The 20,131-nt window shown below is 38.7% G+C and overlaps 1 protein-coding gene and 1 pseudogene across 2 annotated transcripts in view; both read right to left on the reverse strand.

Moving 5' to 3' along the window:
• Positions 1 to 20,131, reverse strand: part of AKT3 (v-akt murine thymoma viral oncogene homolog 3) — a 363,232-nt gene that overhangs the window by 120,796 nt on the left and 222,305 nt on the right. For both annotated transcript variants that reach the window (XM_011981159.1, XM_011981158.1), the window contains exons 7-8: positions 2,043 to 2,108; positions 622 to 690 (exon numbers count right to left, since the gene is read on the reverse strand). In XM_011981159.1, the coding sequence (XP_011836549.1) occupies positions 622 to 690; positions 2,043 to 2,108 (135 nt within the window). The remainder of the gene's footprint in view (positions 1 to 621; positions 691 to 2,042; positions 2,109 to 20,131) is intronic.
• LOC105540493 lies at positions 11,874 to 12,272 on the reverse strand (annotated as a pseudogene).

Consider the following 20,131-nt stretch of genomic DNA (forward strand, 5'->3'; position numbering starts at 1 on the left):
GGAGCTTGCAGTGAGCCAAGATCGCGCACTACACTGCAGCCTGGGCGACAGAGCGAGACTACGTCTCAAAAAATATATATATATATATATACACACACACACACACACACACACATATATTTCAATATATATTTAAATATATATATTTAAAAATATATATAGTCATAGTACTCTAACTACTATAAACAAGAAGAGAAAACTCAGCCATAATGTGCCCATGGACTATTGTTCCACTGAGTTTAGAATATGGGTAAAATAACTTTTCACAATGTTTGCAGCCTACTTGAAAAGAAACTTTGTAAAACATAATAAATCTATATTTCTGGTTTTCAAAATCTAATAACATGATTTCAAAAATCATACTTCTGTTAAAACGTTTTACATTTAAAAACACAGGAAAAAGAATATGATTATGCTTTCCAACATATAAATGTAGTTATATAAAAACAATCATTACATCTCATCAGAAATAATTTCCTCCCATCCATTCAATAGTATTAAGAGCTACACAAATTCCTATCAAGAAATGGAGAACTACTATATTAAACGTGCATTTTAAGTAATGTTTTTAAAATAATGAAAACACTACCATGCAAATACTGGATTTACTTATTGACTCACCTCGCCCCCATTAACATATTCCATCACAAAACACAAACGGTCTTTTGTCTGGAAGGAATATTTCAAGGACTTGAAATAAAAAAAAAGAAAAAATGTTATATTATAACCCTGTATTCTTATAATAATAATTGTACTAAAAGTAGAACACTTAGAAATAGTAAGCACGATTGATGAAAAGAATTGTTATTGTTTCTTAAGAGTTTATTTACTACTTAAAAGTGCTTAAGAGTTTATGAGAAACATAAATGTTTAGTTCACAATAGGTATTATTACAATAAAAATTAAAATTAAAATTTCAAGTAAAAGTAAACATAATTGCAACAAGCACTTCTCAATCTAATGTGCCATTGATTTGAAGCTGCGTTAGTACTCGAGGTGCTCATCCATGCAACCTCACAGCGTGGCCAACAAATTGCGCTAGTTGAAGTTCCTTAGGAATCTAGCTACAGTTGTTATACTCAGGTTTCTAATACAATGACAACATCACTTTTTGCATATTGACTGCGTAACAGAACCCAACCCAACAGAGTTGGTTTATATAATTTTGTAGGTTATATATAGGTTATTAAAAAATACCAAAAGGCTATCTTATTACACTAGACAATAAATACACCAAAAAAGGTAGCAAAGTAAGTCTAGGTATCTACTGACAGCTCTGAAAATGTCTATTTCAGATATTCCAAATAGTGCAAAGGGTTCCACTTTTGAAAGCCTAGCTATTATTTTTTATCTCAATATAGTTCATTGGAACCAGGAAAATACAGGAACTTTACCAATTATCCCTATATTACAAGGAATCTAAGAACAGAACTAAAAAATCCAGTTTCTTTCAAAACAACTACATTGTAGGCATATCATATAATCACAGTTTATTCTTTGTCTCATGAAAAAAACATAGTATGGCTTATCCCCCCTCTAATGTATTTAGCATTCCCATATTTCTTAAAGTACTCTATCCCTCAAAGAAGTCTCATTTCTATAAAATATTTTCAATAAACATTTCTGCCTTTCATCTTTGAAGAAATGCTTCTGATCATTAAAATATTTATCAGAAGCCAATAAAACAAACATAAAATCTTTACACTTAAGAAATTTTTAAAAATCTGTCATCTCCTCAATAGTCTCCTTAAAACGCGTAATCTATTAATTCTATGGTTTGTTTTTGTTTTTAAAGGCAAGAGATTCGTGGGAGAAAAAAAATTCTCAAAAAAGTAATAAATGCATAATGGGAAGAATTATCAATGCATACATACAGTAAAAATCCATACATTCTAATAAGTTATAGGAAATTTGACTTACGGTCTTTCCACAAAGAAAATGGGATATCTAAATGAATAGTATTTTTCACAATTTAATTTCTAACACAAAATTCCTTAAATTTCAAATGTTACGATTATAACATCTGTCCTCTAGTCACTTACTGTTAAAAAGGGATGTCTAGTGTTCTTTAATACTCTGCTTTCAGTAAGAGTGTGTGCCACTTCATCCTACAAAACAAAAAAAAGCAAACCTTCAATATATGTTTTGAGCACTGATAGTAATAATTTCACTATTTCTCTAAAATTGTAAGCAGTTAAGCCCAGAGATTGAAAAGGATTTTAAAACACAGTGGCATGCTTCCTTTACCACTCAGCATTCTTTCCACCAAAATACAAAAAAACTCAAATTAATGATTTAATTAATATGGCTGTATAAGTTCATATAAATTCAATCATACTTAATCAAAGTATATCAAGAATGATATAAAAATCAGCCAGAAAATTATCAGGGAGAATTTATCAACTAATATTTCAGCATAAGGTAATTTAATATCTCCATGTTTGTAATACATTTTATTCAGGGGGATGAAAGGATATATTTCACAATAAATATAGAATCTAAAAGTCTCCTACTTTAAAGAAATTCGTTATTAGAACACAGAATACACAAGCAATATTTAGTTCTAAATTACACATTTTAGAAATAGAAAGGAACAGAGTATAAAAATATACACCTTTCTGCTTGTGGCTTTTTGCTTTTTTATTTTGTTTTTTAGAGACAAGCTCTTGCTCTGTTGCCCAGGATGGAGTACACTGGTACAATCACAGCTCACTCTAACCTTGAACTCCTGGACTCAAGCATTCCTTCTGCCTCAGCCTCCTGAGTAGCTGGGATTACAGATGTGAGGCGCCATGCCCAGCCTTATGAACTTCCTTATTTTTTTAGAGATAGGGTCTTGCTATGTTGCCCAGGCTGAGCTCAAATTCCTGAGGATCAAGCAATCCTCCAGCTTCAGACTCCCAAGTAGCTGAGACTACGGGATTTTTTTCCTTTGGTTGCAGGGGGGCGGGTGTTACACTTTTTTTTTTAATTCCAATAGGTTTTTGGGAAACAGGTGGTGTTTGGTTATAGGAATAAGTTCTTTAGTGGTGATTTCTGAGATTTCGGTGCACCCATCACCTGAGAAGCATACACCATACCCAATGTGTAGTCTTTTATCCCTCACCCTGCTTCCATCCTTTCCCCCAACTCCCCGAAGTCCACTGTATCTTTCTTATGCTTTTTCGTCCTCATAGCTTAGCTCCAGAGAATACAAGTTTAATGTGCATCTTTTTTTTTTTTTTTTGAGACGGAGTCTCACTCTGTCGCCCAGGCTGGAGTGCAGTGGCGGGATCTCGGCTCACTGCAAGCTCCGCCTCCCGGGTTTACGCCATTCTCCTGCCTCAGCCTCCCGAGTAGCTGGGACTACAGGCACCTGCCACCTCGCCCGGCTAGTTCTTTTTAGTAGAGACGGGGTTTCACCGTGTTAGCCAGGATGGTCTCGATCTCCTGACCTCGTGATCCGCCCGTCTCGGCCTCCCAAAGTGTTGGGATTACAGGCTTGAGCCACCGCGCCCGGCCGATGTGCCTCTTTTTTTTTTAAAAAAAAAAAAAAGAAAGAAAGAAAAAAAGGCTCACAATCCTCCTACTGTAGGTGATCATTTTAAAATATAAGTATATTTCAAACCAAAAATAAACTAAGAATGTTTTCCCCAACTTTGGGCATAATCTCATATTGCTATCAAAAGCAAACTAGTGTTTTCTCCAACATATGGAGAACTGGAGTTAATGTTTCATATTTCAGAAGTAACACTATCTTAAAGAAGAAACGAAAGGAAGATAACTGCTGAAGCTAACAGAGCATCTCTGTTCTTCAATTCTGGCAAGATCTTAAAGCCCTTGCTGAATCAATTTCTTAACACTATCAGAAAATCAAAATTAGATATAAGAAAGACATGAAAAGCAAAACATCAGGACACTGCATTATATTTGTTATCGTTATAAAAATATTTGACCTTAAACTCAAAAGATAGTAACTACATTAATCAAAGAAGCTAAGATCCTACAACCATTCCAAGAAGGTCAGATCAATTGTGTCTGAACAGAAAGTATAATTAACAACAAGTGAAGGAAAGCATAAACATGAAATCATCTCAGTCTTAGTTGTTTTATAGGAGTCAGTTTTAAGTGCTCAATTTGAAAGCCACTGTCATATCGTACTATAGTTCGTAAGTTAATTAGAGTAGCAAACATTGCAAAACAAAATAAATCAGAAGCAGAAATGACACCAGAGCTTACTGATTTCCATATATACTGTGCCTAACATGATGGTAAGCATACAGCAGATACTTAATACATGTCTATTGAACTGAATTGTGTATCATAGGAAAGAATTCCAAGATGTCAAGTGTGCAAGAGTTCATTCATCCATTCATCCATCCAGCCATCCAGCCACCCACCCAACTCCTTCAACACATATGCAACGAGTATTTTCTGGGTATTCATCTGCATATCAGAGACAGGACACTGAAAAAACAGACAAAATTCGCTGCTCTCATGGAGCTTTAATTCTACCTACATGGTAATCAGTGTTAACGGGAAAAACCAGAGAAGGGGATACTACTGTGAGCGAGCATCACAGAGGGAGTATGAAATACATGATTAAGCATTATACAAGTGGCTATTTTGTGATATACTGAACCAAGTCCATTCACTTAAAAAAAAAACAACTGCTGATGTGCACTCACTAATTGCTAAGAAAAGTGCTGGTATAAAGTAACTTAATAAAAAGATAAGATTCCATTGCTCATGGAGTTCACAGGCTAGTGGAAAACACAAACAAGTAAATTATCCAACTTAAACAATTACTCCTTCTGATAAGTGGTATTAAGGAAAAAGTGGAGGTTATCCACTATTGTCAATGGGGCTGTAAGGGAAAACCAATGCTATTGGAAGAGTGTAAGTTGGGTATTGTGATGGTGTGGGACATGGAGAAAGTGATGGGGTGTGGGTGACATGTTTGTAAAAGTCTATTCATGTTCTTCTAAGAAGGATCAATTAGGAAAGTATTACAGTACCCCAAGAGAGAAGTGAGGATGGCTTGGACTACTATGGTGGCAGCAGGAACAAGAAAAAGGGGATAGTTTTGAGATATCAAGTTAACAGTAATAATATAAAAGTTATATGCCTCCAACATGAGAGTGAATCATAGAAATTTGTATAGGCAGTTCAGAAAGAAATTCACAGAAGATAACATTTACATGTTATGGTTTAAGATGTTAAGTAATCTGGGTCAATAAATTAGGAAAAGACTAAGGAAAAGTATGTATGAAATTTATTTGGAAGTAGAAAAGATATTCTAGTGCCTTGAAAAATGTCAGTGAGGTATTACATTCTATTTTGTTAAAACAGCCTTATCACACATAATAGTTATTTCTCTAAATCACTTAGTAAGTTTCATAAGGGAAGACTTTTTTACCCCCTAAATTTGTAATCTGACCACATGCAAGGAACCACGTAAAGACGTATGGAGGCAAAAGCAAAAACAGTATTTCTTTGTTATGAGAATGGAACTGGAATGAACACCATGTACATATCAAAATGTATTTTCTAACATATTTTACAGCTGATCAGATTAGAATTTCTTCCCATTAATGCACATTTAATGGTACTGTATTTCACATACTAATTAGTTTCTGCTATGAAGATAAGGTATGCGCAAGCTAAAAAGTAAACACAGATGCCAATAATTTTTAATTACAGTTAAAAGCAACATGTCAAAACAAAAAGTTAAAAATAATAGTAGTAAAACAGTGACTAAAACAATGTGATGCCTTTCAAAAAATCCATTTGTTGATCATAATTATAAAGAGTTCTAGCAATGCTTGGGTATACAATATTTTTTCATGGAAAAGCTTTTGAAATACAAATTTACATATATTATCCATGATAAAATACTAAATAATGAACTTTTAAATCTAATTTCTTTCATGGAAAGAAGCATTAGGGGAAATGGGATTTTATTTCTTGAGGCAGAGGAATAGTCTTCCTTTTAATATTTATTTTCCCGATCCTCTCCAATTTATCATTCACCCTCTACTACACATGATCTAAAGTTCTCCTTTCATTTGACCCTCTCAATGTTTTGTGGTAGTTAGGTTATTTGAGGGAATGAGGTGTAGGAGATGGCAAAGAAGAGGAGAAAAAGAAAATTTCTACTCTTAATTATCAAGAACACCATGAACTTAATCCTTGCACCAACTGATTCCACATCTAAGTTCAACATTAAAGGTCATTTCTACTTCAAAAAACTGCCTCCCATCTTCAAACAACCTACTATCTACTTCACTAGGTACTCTGCTCACATTATTTTCTCCCAAATTGACCACAAATCTAGTTGAAATCAAGACACATTCTGTCTAAACCATTTCCTTCATCCACCCAGAGCTATACTTGAGACCTAGAGGAAGACAGGAATCAGGTGGGAGAAACAGGAGGAAGAGGGTAGAGAAGTGTTACTTTGGCACATATTTTTTGATACATAATAGTTGTATACATTTCGGAGTTGTTTTATGTTGTTTTGACACATTCCACATGTGTAATGACCAAATCAGGGTAATGGGGATATTCATCACCTCAAACCTTTAACTTTTCTTTATGCTGGAGACATTCAAATTCTTCTCTTCCAGCTATTTTTAAATACACAGTAGATGGTTGTTAACTATAGTCACCCTACTGAACTATCTAACACTAGGTCTTATTAGAACTGTACTTCTGTACCTATTAATCAACTTCATCTCCCCATCCCTCTGCCATTCCCAGCCTCTAGGAACAACCAATCTACTGTCTACCTTGATGCAATCCCATTTTTTAGCTCCCACATAAGAACAAGAATGTGCAATACTTGTCTTTCTGTGCCTGGCTTATTTAACATAATGGGTTCCATTTCCATCAATGTTGCTGCAAGTGACATGATTACATTCTTTTTATGGCTAAATAATATTCCACTCTGTATGTTTATCACATTTATCCTTTCAGTCATTGATGGGCACTTAGGTTGATCACATATTTTGGCTGTTGTGAACAGTGCTGCAATAAACCTAAGGGTGTAGATGTCTCCTCGATATCATGATTTTGTTTTGGATATATATATGGTAGTTCTATTTTTAGTTTTTGAGGAACTTTCATATGGTTTTCTATAGCTGCTATACTGATTTACATTCCCACCAACAGCATAGGAGAGTTCATTTTAGCATCCGTGATTTTTTGGTTTTTTTGGATAAAAGTCATTGTAACTGGGGTGAGATGATGATATGCTCAGGTCCCCACCCAAGTCTCATCTTGAATTGTAATCGTCATAATCCCTAAATGTTGAGGGAGAGACCTTCTGGGAGGTGACTGGATCAGGGGGGCAGTGTCCCCCAGGCTGTTCTTGTGACAGTGAGTGAATTCTCAGGAGATCTGATGGTGTTATAAGTGTCTGACAGTTTCTCCTTCACGCACTCGCTCTTTCTTCGCCTGACACCACGTAAGACATGCCTCTTCCCCCTTCCACCATGACTGTACGTTTCCTGAGGCCTCCCCGGCCATGCAGAACTGTGAGTCAATTAAACCTCTTTTCTTTATAAACTACCCAGTCTTGGGCAGTTCTTTATAGCGTGTGAGAATGAACTAATACAGATGATATCACATTGTGGTTTTGATTTGCATTTCCCTGATGATATGACACACTTTTACAAATTAAACTACAATGATTACCAGTGATTATTATTTACTTTTCCACTGTCTCAACAAGCCATATGTTAGCAACCTATACTTTTTTTTCCCCACCAGAGGAAAGATGTCACACTTATCAAGCTCTAAATTTTGGATTCTAACTTTTGTTTCTTGAAAACTTGAGTACTGGCCCAGATAATGACTTCTAATACTTCTTCCATTCACCAACTGTCAGACTGTTTTCTGTTCCTTGATTTCTATTCCTTTTTTCGAAGACTTCTCACCTTGATGGAGAAGATGAAAGCACCACTGTTCTTTGTTAACTACAAACATTATTGCACCTTTCTCGAGCATTGTGTTTGATACTTTGTTCTTGATGCTCCTGTTCCAAATATTCCTTAGATGGAGGGCTACATGAACTCCTTTGACTTCCATCATGATATAATCACTTTGGACTCCAGTCTTTCTTCTGACTCTCTCATTCGCAGTATTGGGACAAGTTCACCTCTACCCTCTTAACTCTGTAGTTCACATCTAAAGATAAATTTACACAAACATATTGACTAACACTATTAGAATCTCCCACCAATCTCAGTTGAATCTTCTGAGGCCTCTTTCATCCATTGCTACTTAGGTCATTTTTCATTTTCTCAGGATGGTTGTTTCAAATATTTCCCAGGCCTTCTCCCTTGCCTGGTATGTATACTTAAATGTACACACTAACCCTTACCTAGTCAAGCTATTAAGCTAAGACTAGAACCCAGGTCTGTGCTGACTTCCAAGCACAGAAGCTTTTCATTTATTTGTCTCTCTTTATCTCAACCTCACTCGTTCCCACTTTCAAAATGCGATCTTACTTCCTACTGAGAAGAGAAGCCATAAATATAACATTTAACACATTTGATCCCTCCTTCCTCCTGAAAACATGTTCTTCTCTTGGGTCCCAGGACATCCTGATCTCTTCATTTTCCTCCTCTTCAGTGACTGTCTTTCCTCAGTCTCAACTGCTGCTTCCTTTGCTCTGAAACCCTTATTCTGTAAGCATCTCCAGGGTTCAGTCCTCAGAATTCTCTTCACTGGGTACACTCTTCCTTTGGTGAACTCATTCAGACTATGGCTCTAATACAGGATATATGCTGACAGACTACCAAATTTATACCTCAAATTTAGACTTCTTTCCTAAACTCAAGAAATGCCTATTTGGCATGGATGTATAATCAATGACATAAACTGGAGTATCTAACGAAAACAGCAAATCTGACATGTCTAAAACCTAATTCCAAATCTCCCTTCAAAAAGTTTCTTCTGCAATCAACTTCATTGCAGTGAATGCCAACACCGTGCTTTCAGTTGCTTAGACCAAACGTCTTAACAAAGATCTCCAACTCCTTTTTTTTTTCCACCCATACTCTACATTCAATCTGTCAGGCAATCCTGTTGGTTCTTCATCAAAATACACCCAAGATCTCATTATCATCACTACCTCCACTGCTACTACCCTAGTACAAGCCACTATCATCAATTATCTAGATTACTGCTGTAATTAGCAAACTATCTGCTTCCAATCCACAGTCTATTGTCAACACTGCAGCCAAAATGATACTGAAAACTAGGTTGTGTAACTACACAGCATAAAAATTTCCAAAGGCTTCCCACTTGATTTACAGTAAAACCCAATATCCTTACAAACAATCCTATACCATTCTTGTTCCACACCATGCTAGACTCCTAGCTATTCAAAGAATATGTTAGAATGTGCTAAGTAAGCTCCCTTCCTCAGGGCCTTCTCAATTGCTATTTCCCCCTGCTGGAACATTCTTCCTTCAAAATATCTAAAGGACTTGCTTCCTGATCTCCTTCAAAAGCTTGCTGAAATTTCACCTTTCAGTGAGCCCTTCCATAATCATTCTATTTAAAACTGCATTAAGTCCCAAAAATCACTACCATCATTATTCCTTATTTCCCTACTCCAGTTTTCTCTGTAGTGTGGATTAGTTTCTTACATACTCTATGGTTTATTTATTTATCACGTGTATTATTTATTCTCTAATTCCTGACTTGAATATAATTTCCCACAGGAGAGGAGTTTGTCAGTTGTATTCTTTCAAATGGTCCCAGTGCCTAGAGCAGTACCTAGCAAATAACTAGGTGTTCGACATATATTTATTGAAATAATGAGTGAATGAACTAGTAAATAATGAATGATCTTGTTACATGCTGCTGAAGAAAAGAAGCTACATGAACTGCATGAAATAATTCTAGAACATAAATCAATGAAATCATACTCCCAATAGAACAATGACAGTTGATGAAGGTATAGCAGATCAAACCATTATCTGCTTCTTACAATAAACTACAATCATTGATGCAATGTTTAATATGCAGGTTCAAAAGATTACAAAAGAAGAGAACAAAGTAACTGGCTGATCACGTTAAGAGATTTTGGTTAAGATTCACCAGTAAGAACTTAAGAGTCCAAGGAAAAAGAGATGCCAGTAATCAAGCAAACGCATTGGGCTGTTATTTTAATGGCAGAAAAAGGGTAACACATCAGGTCTGGGTTGCCCAAACTCTACATATTCCCAGAAAAGTCAGTCTTCAGAATTGGCCCTTGGCCAACTCCTGGGAAATGAATTCTGAGCCTCTGAAATATTCTGCCTGGTCAGCGTATTTTTGTATGCTGGAGTTCTTGGGCCACATGGTACCAGTTTGACTAGATAGTTTATGCTAACAACAGGATGCATGTTTAACACTTCGTGCCTGATTTTGCTCTGAGAGGTTGGAATCTGAGCATCTCAGGGCAGTCATGCAGCTACTGCCTGCCTATGTGACTGACTTCCAATAAAAACCCTGGACACCAAGGCTCAGGTAAGCTTCTTTAGTTGACAACACTTCACAGCTGGGAGAAGTAAGTGCATCTGTGATAGTTAATTTTATGTGTCAACTTGACTGGATTAAGGAATACCTAGAGAACTGGTAAAGCATTACTAATAGATGTGTCTGTGTTTCCAGAGGAGACTGGAATGTGAATTGACGGACTGAGTGAGGAATATTCACCCACAATGTTAGCAGACACCATCCAATCAACTAGGGACCCAAATAGGGACTAAAAAAGCAAAGAAAAGGTGCTCTCCTGGAACTGGACACTCTTCTTCTCCTGTCCTTGGACACCAGAACTCTAGGCTCTCTGACATTTGGACTCCAGGATTTATACCAGCAACTCCATAGTTTCCCACCAAAACCCAGGTTCCCAGCCTCAGAGTAAGAATTACACTATCAGCTTCCCAGGTTCTGAGGTTTTGGAACTTGGACTGAGATACGTTACCAGCATCCCAAGGTCTCCAGCTTCCAGATGGCCTGTCTGGGGAATTTTCAGCCTCCATGATCACATAAGCCAATTTCTCAGTGAATCCTCTCTCATATATGTGTATGTATCTGATTGGGTCTCTCTGGAGACCCCTGACTTCACCACATCATCCACGTGACTCCACTGGAAGAAGATACCTTAAAGCTTGCACTTGGTTTCTCCAGGATTTTGCTCCATGTGGTTTTCCCTTTGGTGATTTTAATCTGTACCTTTTCACTATCATAAATAATAACCATGAGTCTTTTCTGAGTCTCGTGAGTCATGACTCACTGAGCCTGAGAGTGGTCTTAGGGACAGCTGACACAGTTGGCATCATAAGTAGGACTCATTAAAGCATGGCAAAAACATTGTTTCGAAAAAGGAAGAATGACAGGGCAGACAATGATAAACTCTGATGCCTAAATGGGTATACAGTCACCAACGGCATGAGACGGCAGCTGTACTGTGCTAAGTTACTACATATAGAAGTTGTCAATGGAATTTAGAAATGACACACCAAAATCTCAAGGACTTAGATCACTGGATACACAAAGAAATGCAAAATGATGAGAAACAAGCTAAATACACAATCCACTGGTAACCTGTATTTTTTTCCCCACATGTAAGATTTTTATTCCAATTTGATTTGCATTTCAAAGGAAATTATAAAATGTATCCACTTTTTTTTAAAGACAAAAATTTAATTATAAAACATGATAAACTTCCAGGTTAAAATTAGGCTGCTTGGAATAACAAACTCTTAAATCACCATTTTCCACCTCCACACCAAAAATAACCATCTAATCAACCATACTGTAACAGCAAGAGAGCACTGAGACTTGAGTAAATAGGAAAACTAAAGAGCTCTTCCAGCCCCAGACCATGAACATTTTTATGCCTTCTTATAGTGAACGGCAACCACATCATCACCAAAAGTTAAGTCATAACCATTTCACCATACTTAACTTCTCTTATAAAATATGTTTCTTTGTCATCCCATTTCTGTATGTGAATAAGTTTGTCTCTATCCAGACTAACAACAAACTTGCAGTTTCTGTCATCTGTAGTGGTTTTATCAAACTCTTCTCCCAGATGGAAACTAACTTCTGTGTTCTTGAACATACTTCGAATCCTGGTCACCACCTTTTGTCTCCTTCTTGACTGATAATTACTGTTGGTTTGTTCACATTTCCCACCTGCCTAGTGACAAAGCCCATGCCTAGAGCCTTCTTCATGTACTCATCAAAGTTCTGTCGGCCAGCTTCCAAGTATTACAGAAAGCCTCCTCCATCCTTGCCCTTTCCCCACTTTAGAGACAGAAGTGAAGAGCTTCTGGTCTTATTGCCACTGCAGCCTGTTTTTTTTTTTTTTTTTTCTTTGAGAGGGAGTCTCACTCTGTCTCCCAGGCTGGAGTGCAGTGGCATGATCTCGGATCACTGCAACCTCTCCCTCCCAGGTTCCAGTGATTCTCCTGCCTCAGCCCCTCAAGTAGCTGGGATTACAGGCGCACGCCACCAAGCCAAGCTAGTTTTCTGTATTTTTAGTAGAGACAGAGTTTCATCATGTTGGCCAGGCTGGTCTCAAACTCCTGGCCTTGAGTGATCCACCCGTCTTGGCCTCCCAATGTGCTGGGATTACAAATGTGAGCCACTGCGCCTGGCCCAGTGTGCCGTATTTTAAAACAGCTAAAATGAAAGTAAAAGAGAGTGTTAAGGAAATCCTGATGCTCAAAAAGCTCAGATTTTGGTTAAGCTGAGTTATGACTGTTAGCCTCCAGGATACAACCCAGTGGAAAATTATGCTGGAAAAAAAACCAGACAGCATTTCTATGGCCTTTGACCACCAGGAACATTGTCCAAATGGTGGGTGACAAAACCATGATACTACTGGAAGCAGGGGTTATGTGTGAAGGAGCTATCTCACCTTGTGAATTGGTATTCATCGGGTTCCTGAAAAACAATTAAGAAAATAGATCATGAGAGTGACTAACTTGGAAGCAGTATCTTTGATTCTGAATGTTGCAGAATGAAGAAGTCTACTTGGGGTTGATGCAGGAACCACAACTTACTACTGAACAATCATAGATGGTTGTACATGATCCAAACACACAACAGATTGTTCCTAAAGGGACAGCTAGTCTGGTGGACTGGGTAAAAGCCATTGTAAAATTTGTTTACCCTGAAAAGGGAAATGGTCCTTCCCCTCCTTTAAATGCCAAGTGGCACTCCATACATGACATAGCTGATAAGCTGCATACGCAAACCATGCTGGATTAACTTCATGGTCATCAAGATGTTTGTTCATCCTTAATATGCCCTTTAGATCATGGTAAATACTGTGACTAAAAGGGCCCCTCTATGATGGCATCTGATATAACTGCTGCAAAATCTATCAATGATCCAAGAAATGTGTTGGATTTGTTGTCTCAGCTTCTTACTATGGGTCTTACAGATGCTAAGAAAATAAGACTGAATCACAAGTGAATGGGTAAAGACAAAACAGACAGTCAAGGAAGTCCCAAGCAGGATGAAATTTTAAATGGTTACTAAGAGATGGGATGAATAAAATGGACACTGATGTTAACACAAAGGTCTTAATGCTGCATTATCAGAAGTTAGGCTTACCAATGGGAGCTCCTCTTAGTCCCCCAACACTGAAGGGCCCTAAACAAACACACTCTATGTACCCTAATTTCAAGCAATGCACCAAGCTGGGAGGCAAAAATGACAATGAAGAACCTCAGTTCAAATCATCAGAGGTGATGGGCTACCAAATTAATCAGGATGAGGACTGACACAGAACCAGGGTTTTTTTTTTTAAAGTAATCTCCAAGTAGGAACTGAAGGCCATAAGCACACCTGTAGGTACAATAGAAGGTAAAAAGGAAAGCTTCCAGGGGTTCCTGACACAAAATTCAGTGCCTCTGATTCCAAAACCTATTGGTAAAGTCCTAGCAGGGGCAATAATTAGAAAGACAGGATATGAAGATGAAATGGTTGACAGGATTAAATTAAAATTTGGATGAAAATTAGTATGTTTGAATGAATCATGTGAAGTACTTGCATCCACATTACCTGAGTATGTTTTGGGGAAGGATATTATTCTGACCAGGGAAAGCTTCAGCTACTATACTGCAGAAAGCTTGCTAGTTTTCCCTTCAGTCAGAACATGCTGAATGAGAATCTATGGAACTTCCCCAGCTCACATAGGTTGTTAATTTGAAACAGTATCATGGTTGACCAAAAGAGATTTAGCACATTAATTAACAACACGTTCAACACTGGAGTGCTATTACCAACAAATTCTCTGTGTCGTGCATGAAAAAGGTGAATGACTCATGAAAACTCACAGCAGATAATCAAGACTTGAATAATGTAGTGTCATCTACAGCACCAGCAGTCTCTGACATGGTTTCAGAAGTTCTCAAAATAAAACAACCTAAAAGAGACATACTCAGCCAGACACAGTGGCTCACACCTGTAATCCCAGCACTTTGGGAGGCCAAGGCAGGAGGATCACTTGAGTCCAGGAATTCGAGACTAGCCTGGGTAACAAAGTGAGACCCTGTTTCAATTTAAAAAAAAGAGAGAGAGAGAGAGACTGATTGTTGTGCCAATACTTTTTCTTGGTCCCAATCTCAGGAAAAAACCAACTGCACTTTGCCTTCAAGTGGGAATGATCCCAATTTACACTAACGGCACTGCTACAGGTTTATCTGCATTCATCAGCTTACTATTATAATTTGTTTTGAAGGGATTTTGACTTGATACAGGTCCAGAATACAATAATATACTACAGTGATGACATGATGACAGTACCGGAAACCTAAGAACAAGCTAGGGCTGACCTGAAAATAGTGGTGGCTCACAGGAATACCACAGGCTAGAGGATAAATCCAGCAAATACCCCAGGGTCTACCAAACTGAAATTCTTACGAATAACCTGGGCAGGAACCACCCATAACATTGTACAGGCAACTAAAATTAAATAGCTGTTATTACATAACCATGAAAGTAAGCAAGAAGCATCCACTGCACCTGGTTTGTTTGAGTTTTGCAGAAGAAAAATTCTGTATCTGGGGACTAGTGCTAAATTCAATCCGTAAAACTACCTGAAAGGACACACATGAATGGAGACCTAAACTACAGCAGGCTATTATCTAAGTTGCAGTGGATCAATTAATGCCTTTGGGTCCTTGTGATATACACTCAGATATGATTTTAGAAGTATCTGCAACTCATACTTAAACAGACTGGAGCTTATGGCAAAAAGCCCATGAATGCTGTCCAGCAACAACCACTGGGATCGTGGGCCAGACAAGGAAGTACAGAACACATCATTAGAGAGATGATAAAAGAGAACACATCATTAGAGAGACGATGCTACTGGGCATTAACTGAAACTGTCTTTATGACTAAAGGATATAACATAATCCTAAAACTTAAAATACCCATGTCTTGGGTAATGTCAGAGAAACACTCTAACGAGTACCTATAACAAAATGAAAATGGCTTAACAGGTATGTGCTAAGGAATGCAAGAAGATACTTACCATATTCGATAGAAGAAAACCTTTTTTTTTTTTTTTTTAAAGACAGGGTCTCACTTTGTATCACCCACTCTGAATACAGTGGGGGCAATCACAACTCACTGCAGTCTTGACCTCCCAGGCTCAAGCAATCCCACATCTCAGCCAACTGAGTAGCTAGTATTACCAGGTGCATGCCACCACACCTGGATAATTTGTATTTTTTCTAGAGATGAGGGTCTCACTATGTTGCCCAGGCTGAGTCTGAACTCCTAGACTCAAGCGATTCTCCTGCCTTGGCCTCCCAAAGTGTTGAGATTATAGCCATGAGTCATCACGCTTGGCCTCCTCTTTTCTTCTAGACCAACTTTGGAACCATCTGTGAAGCTACCAGATCCTATTGCCACATCCTACTTTTCAAATGTTAGTGTCTCACATAGAGCTCTCACTGACCACCAAAAAGTGGTTTGTTTTACAGATGATGGCAGTTCAAAGGTGATCAGCCAACATCCTGTTTGGAAGGCTGTCACACTATGACTGACTGATGTGAAACTGATCGAAGAACAAATCAGCTCAAAGGGCTCAGCTGTACACTGTTTTCCTTGCAATGATGGAAGAACTAAACAAACATAACCCTGATGTGTGGATGTACACCCATGAATGGGCTGTGGCCATTTGCCTGAACATATGGTCAGGCTGATAGGCAGTGGAAAACTAGACTATTAAATGCATGTGCCAGGCATGGTGGCTCATGCCTGTAATCCCAGCACTTTGGGAGGCTGAGGCAGGTGGATCACCTGAGGTCAGGAGTTTGAGACCAGCCTGACCAACATGGTGAAACCCCGTCTCTACTAAACACAAAAAGTTAGCCAGGTGTGGTGGTGAATGCCTGTAATCTCAGCTACTTGGGAGGCTGAGGCAGGAGAATCTCTTGAACCTGGGAGGCAGAGGTCGCAGTGAGCTGAGTTTGCGTCACTGCATTCCAGCCTGGGCAACAAGAGTGAAACGCCATCTCAAAATAGATAAATAAATAAAATAAATAATAAATGGATGGATTATTAATAGGAGAATCTCTTGAACCTGGGAGGTGGAGGTTGCAGTGAGCTGAGTTTGCGTCACTGCATTCCAGCCTGGGCAACAAGAGCGAAACCCCATCTCAAAATAGATAAATAAATAAAATAAATAATAAATGGATGGATTACTAATGAGGCATGGCTCTATGAGAAGCACTATGGGAATTTAAGGAGTGAATTAAAGTAGGACATGCTGATGGTCATCAAAACAACTTCTTTCAGGATCAGGAGATGATTGGAACCAGCAAGTGGATGTCCCAGCATGCTTGTCTGAGGTGGCTATCTGGGTCCCCAAAATGAGTAGATATGGGAGATATGCAGCAATGCAGAGATGGGTTGGCCAGTGATGTATTCCTCTTGTACCCTCTGATGCACAAAATTCCAGAAAGAGCCATCCTGTCTGCCAGAAAGGGAGAGAGAGACTGCAGATGACTATGGCATATATTCCCAAGAAAAAAGTCCCCCCACTCCCATACATAGTTGGCAAGTACACTACACTGAGCTACTGCCACTATCCCCAGGAGACTATAAATGGTCATTCTTGGAAACAGACATTTACACTGGATTGAGCTTTGCATAACCAATGGTAGATACAAAAGCTCAAAATACTGTAAGATGACTGGAACAGAAGGTACTGCGCCCCCACCAAGTTACATGTCTTCAGACCAAAGAACATACTTTATAGCCCATACTATCCAAAAACAAGCAAAGAGGTTATTGTATCAAATAGACGTATCATGTCAGATATCATCCTCAGAGTAACAGTCTGATAGAGAATAGGAATGGGAAATAGAAACATTTGTTGGCTAAACAAATGTATGCTTCACAAATGTATGCTCACACTCAACCTGAGGATGGCTAAAGGAAGGTCCCTGCTCCATAGATTCCTCCACTTTTCTGGACATGGGGAAGAAGGGGTGGAGGAGCATGATGTTATCACTACAGAATTCTTAGCTACATCACCTCAACTTTCCTTTCTCCTACATAATGCAGTGGTCCTGGGAGTAGCAAGACAATTGTGGATGCCCAAAGCAGGAATGATCCCTAAGCAAGAAACTCTAATTAGACTTTTCAACCATTATTCCAGAACTCCTAAGGGCCTAATGGGATGGACTGTGCCTTCACCCCATGTGGAGCTGACAGTGAATGCAGCTGCACTGCCTAGTAGTCAAGAGAGTCCTCTAGCTCGGTAACCATGCAATTCAACTCTGAAAGAGTATGAAGGCACTGGGGAAGAGGCACTTAGTAAACTACTATTACTGCAGGCAATCTGATTCAGATATCCCTTCCAAAGGTGGAAAAGTTCACATTTCTGGGTTCCTGACTGTATTCATTTCCTGTGGCCTCTATAACAAAATACCACCAAAACTTGATGGCTTAAAACAACAAAAAATTGGCCATGTGCGGTGGCTCACACCTGTAATCCCAGCACTTTGGGAGGCTGAGGTGGGCAGATGAGCTGAGGTCGGGAGTTTGAGATCAGCCTGACCAACATGGAGAAACCCCATCTCTACTAAAAATACAAAATTAGCCAGGCCCGGTGGCACACGCCTGTAATCCCAGCTACTCAGGAGGCTGAGGCAGCAGAATCCCTTGAATCCAGGAGGCAGAGGTTGCAGTGAGCCGAGATCGTGCCATTGAACTCCAGCCTGGGCAATAAGAGCGAAACTCCATTTCAAAAAACAAAACAAAACAAAACAAAAAAATCACAAAAAATTTCTCATAGTTCTGGAGACCAGAAGTACAAAATCAAGACTGGCAGAGACATGATCCCTCCAGAGGCTCTGAAGAAGAATCCATTCCATGCCTTTCTCTCAGTTTCTGGAAGCTGCTGGCAGTCCTTGACATTTCCTGGCTTGAAGCTGCATCACTCCAACCTCTGCCACCTTTATGTCACCTTCTCCTCTGTGTAGGTGAAATCTCTATCTGCATCACTCCAACGAGGATGCTTCTCATTAGATTTAGGTCCCTCCCGGATAATCGAGGATGATCTACTTAAGATTCTTAATTTTATCTGCATAACTATATATGCATATACCCTTTTTCCAAATAAAGCAAGAGTTAATAGGTTCCAGGGAATAGGATGTGAACATACTATTTTAGGGGCTACCACTCAACCCACTATAGTTCATTCCATCCTAACATTCACCCCATCCCAATATCCCCAAAAGTCTCAAAAGTCTCAACCAATACAGTATCAAGTCTAAGTCCAAAATCTCATTTAAGTATCATCAGCTCACAAGTCCCAAGTGTTATCATCCAATCAGGAATGGGTGAGACTCTGTACATAATCCATCCTGGGACAAAATTCCTCTAAATCTGTGGACCTCTCACACTAGAAAACAAGTTATCTGCTTCCAAAACACAATGGTAGAAAGGCCTAGGATAGATATTCCAATTCAGAAAGGGAGAAGATGGAAGAAATAAAAACATCACTGATTCCAAGCAAGTTCTAAACCCAGCAGGGGAAATTTGATTTCAAGGTCTATAACTAATCCTCAGTAATTTGCATTTCTATTCTCTAGGCCCATGGTGGCTCCATCAACTTCTGCCTTTGCAACCCTGGTGGCTCCATCACCCTCTGTCTCTGGCCGCCAATTCATTCTTTTTTTTTTTAAACTATAACATGCTTTCAGCTGACATCCATCAACTATACCATTTCTTTTACAATGACAGTGTTTTTAACATTTTCCGTCTGTTCTGTAACCATACTTGAGTCTTTGGTGCTTTGTCTTTTGATAAATTCTAAAAACTGAACACTAATTTGGTGTTTGCGATTGTATAAGTAAATGAATATTATTCATGGGACAACCAAATAGCATGGTCAGACCTGTAATGAAGGAAAGGTTACACTATATCAATAGACCTGGGCTTCTCAAGAAACAACGTTTCATGTCTCAACCAAATAGCCTTTTTTATCTCCCCCATACAGGCATACTTCAGGTTTCCTTCCAGACCACCACAACAAGAGTATTGCAATAAAACAAGTCACATTAACTTTGTGGTGTCCCAGTGCATATAAAAGTTATGTTTACACTACACTATACTGTAGTCTATTAAGTGTGTAACAGCACTATGTCTAAAGAAATGTACATACCTTAATTTAAAAATACTTGATTGCCAAAAAAGGCGAAGGGTCATCTGAGCCCTCAGCAAGTCGTTATCTTTTTGCTGGCAGAAGGTCTTGTCTTGATGCTGATGGCTGCTGAGTGATCAGGGTGGCAGTTGCCAAAGGTGAGAGTGACTGTGGCAATTTCTTTTTTTTCTTTTTTTTTTTTTTTTGAGACGAAGTCTTGCTCTGTCACCCAGTGGCACGATCTTGGCATTCAAGCAATTCTCAAGCCTCAGTCTCCCAAGTAGCTAGGATTACAGGCACCCGAAATCACACCCAGCTAATTTTTGTATTTTTAGTAGAGACAGGGTTTCACCATGTTGGCCAGGCTAGTCTTGAACTCCTGACCTCAAGTTATCTGCCTACCTTGGCCTCCCAAAGTGTTGGGATTACAGGCATGAGCCACCATGCCCGGTGTGGCAATTTCTTAAAATGAGA

This window comes from Mandrillus leucophaeus, unplaced genomic scaffold (assembly GCF_000951045.1).
Source record: "Mandrillus leucophaeus isolate KB7577 unplaced genomic scaffold, Mleu.le_1.0 Scaffold220, whole genome shotgun sequence".
NCBI classification, from domain to species: Eukaryota; Metazoa; Chordata; class Mammalia; order Primates; family Cercopithecidae; genus Mandrillus; species Mandrillus leucophaeus.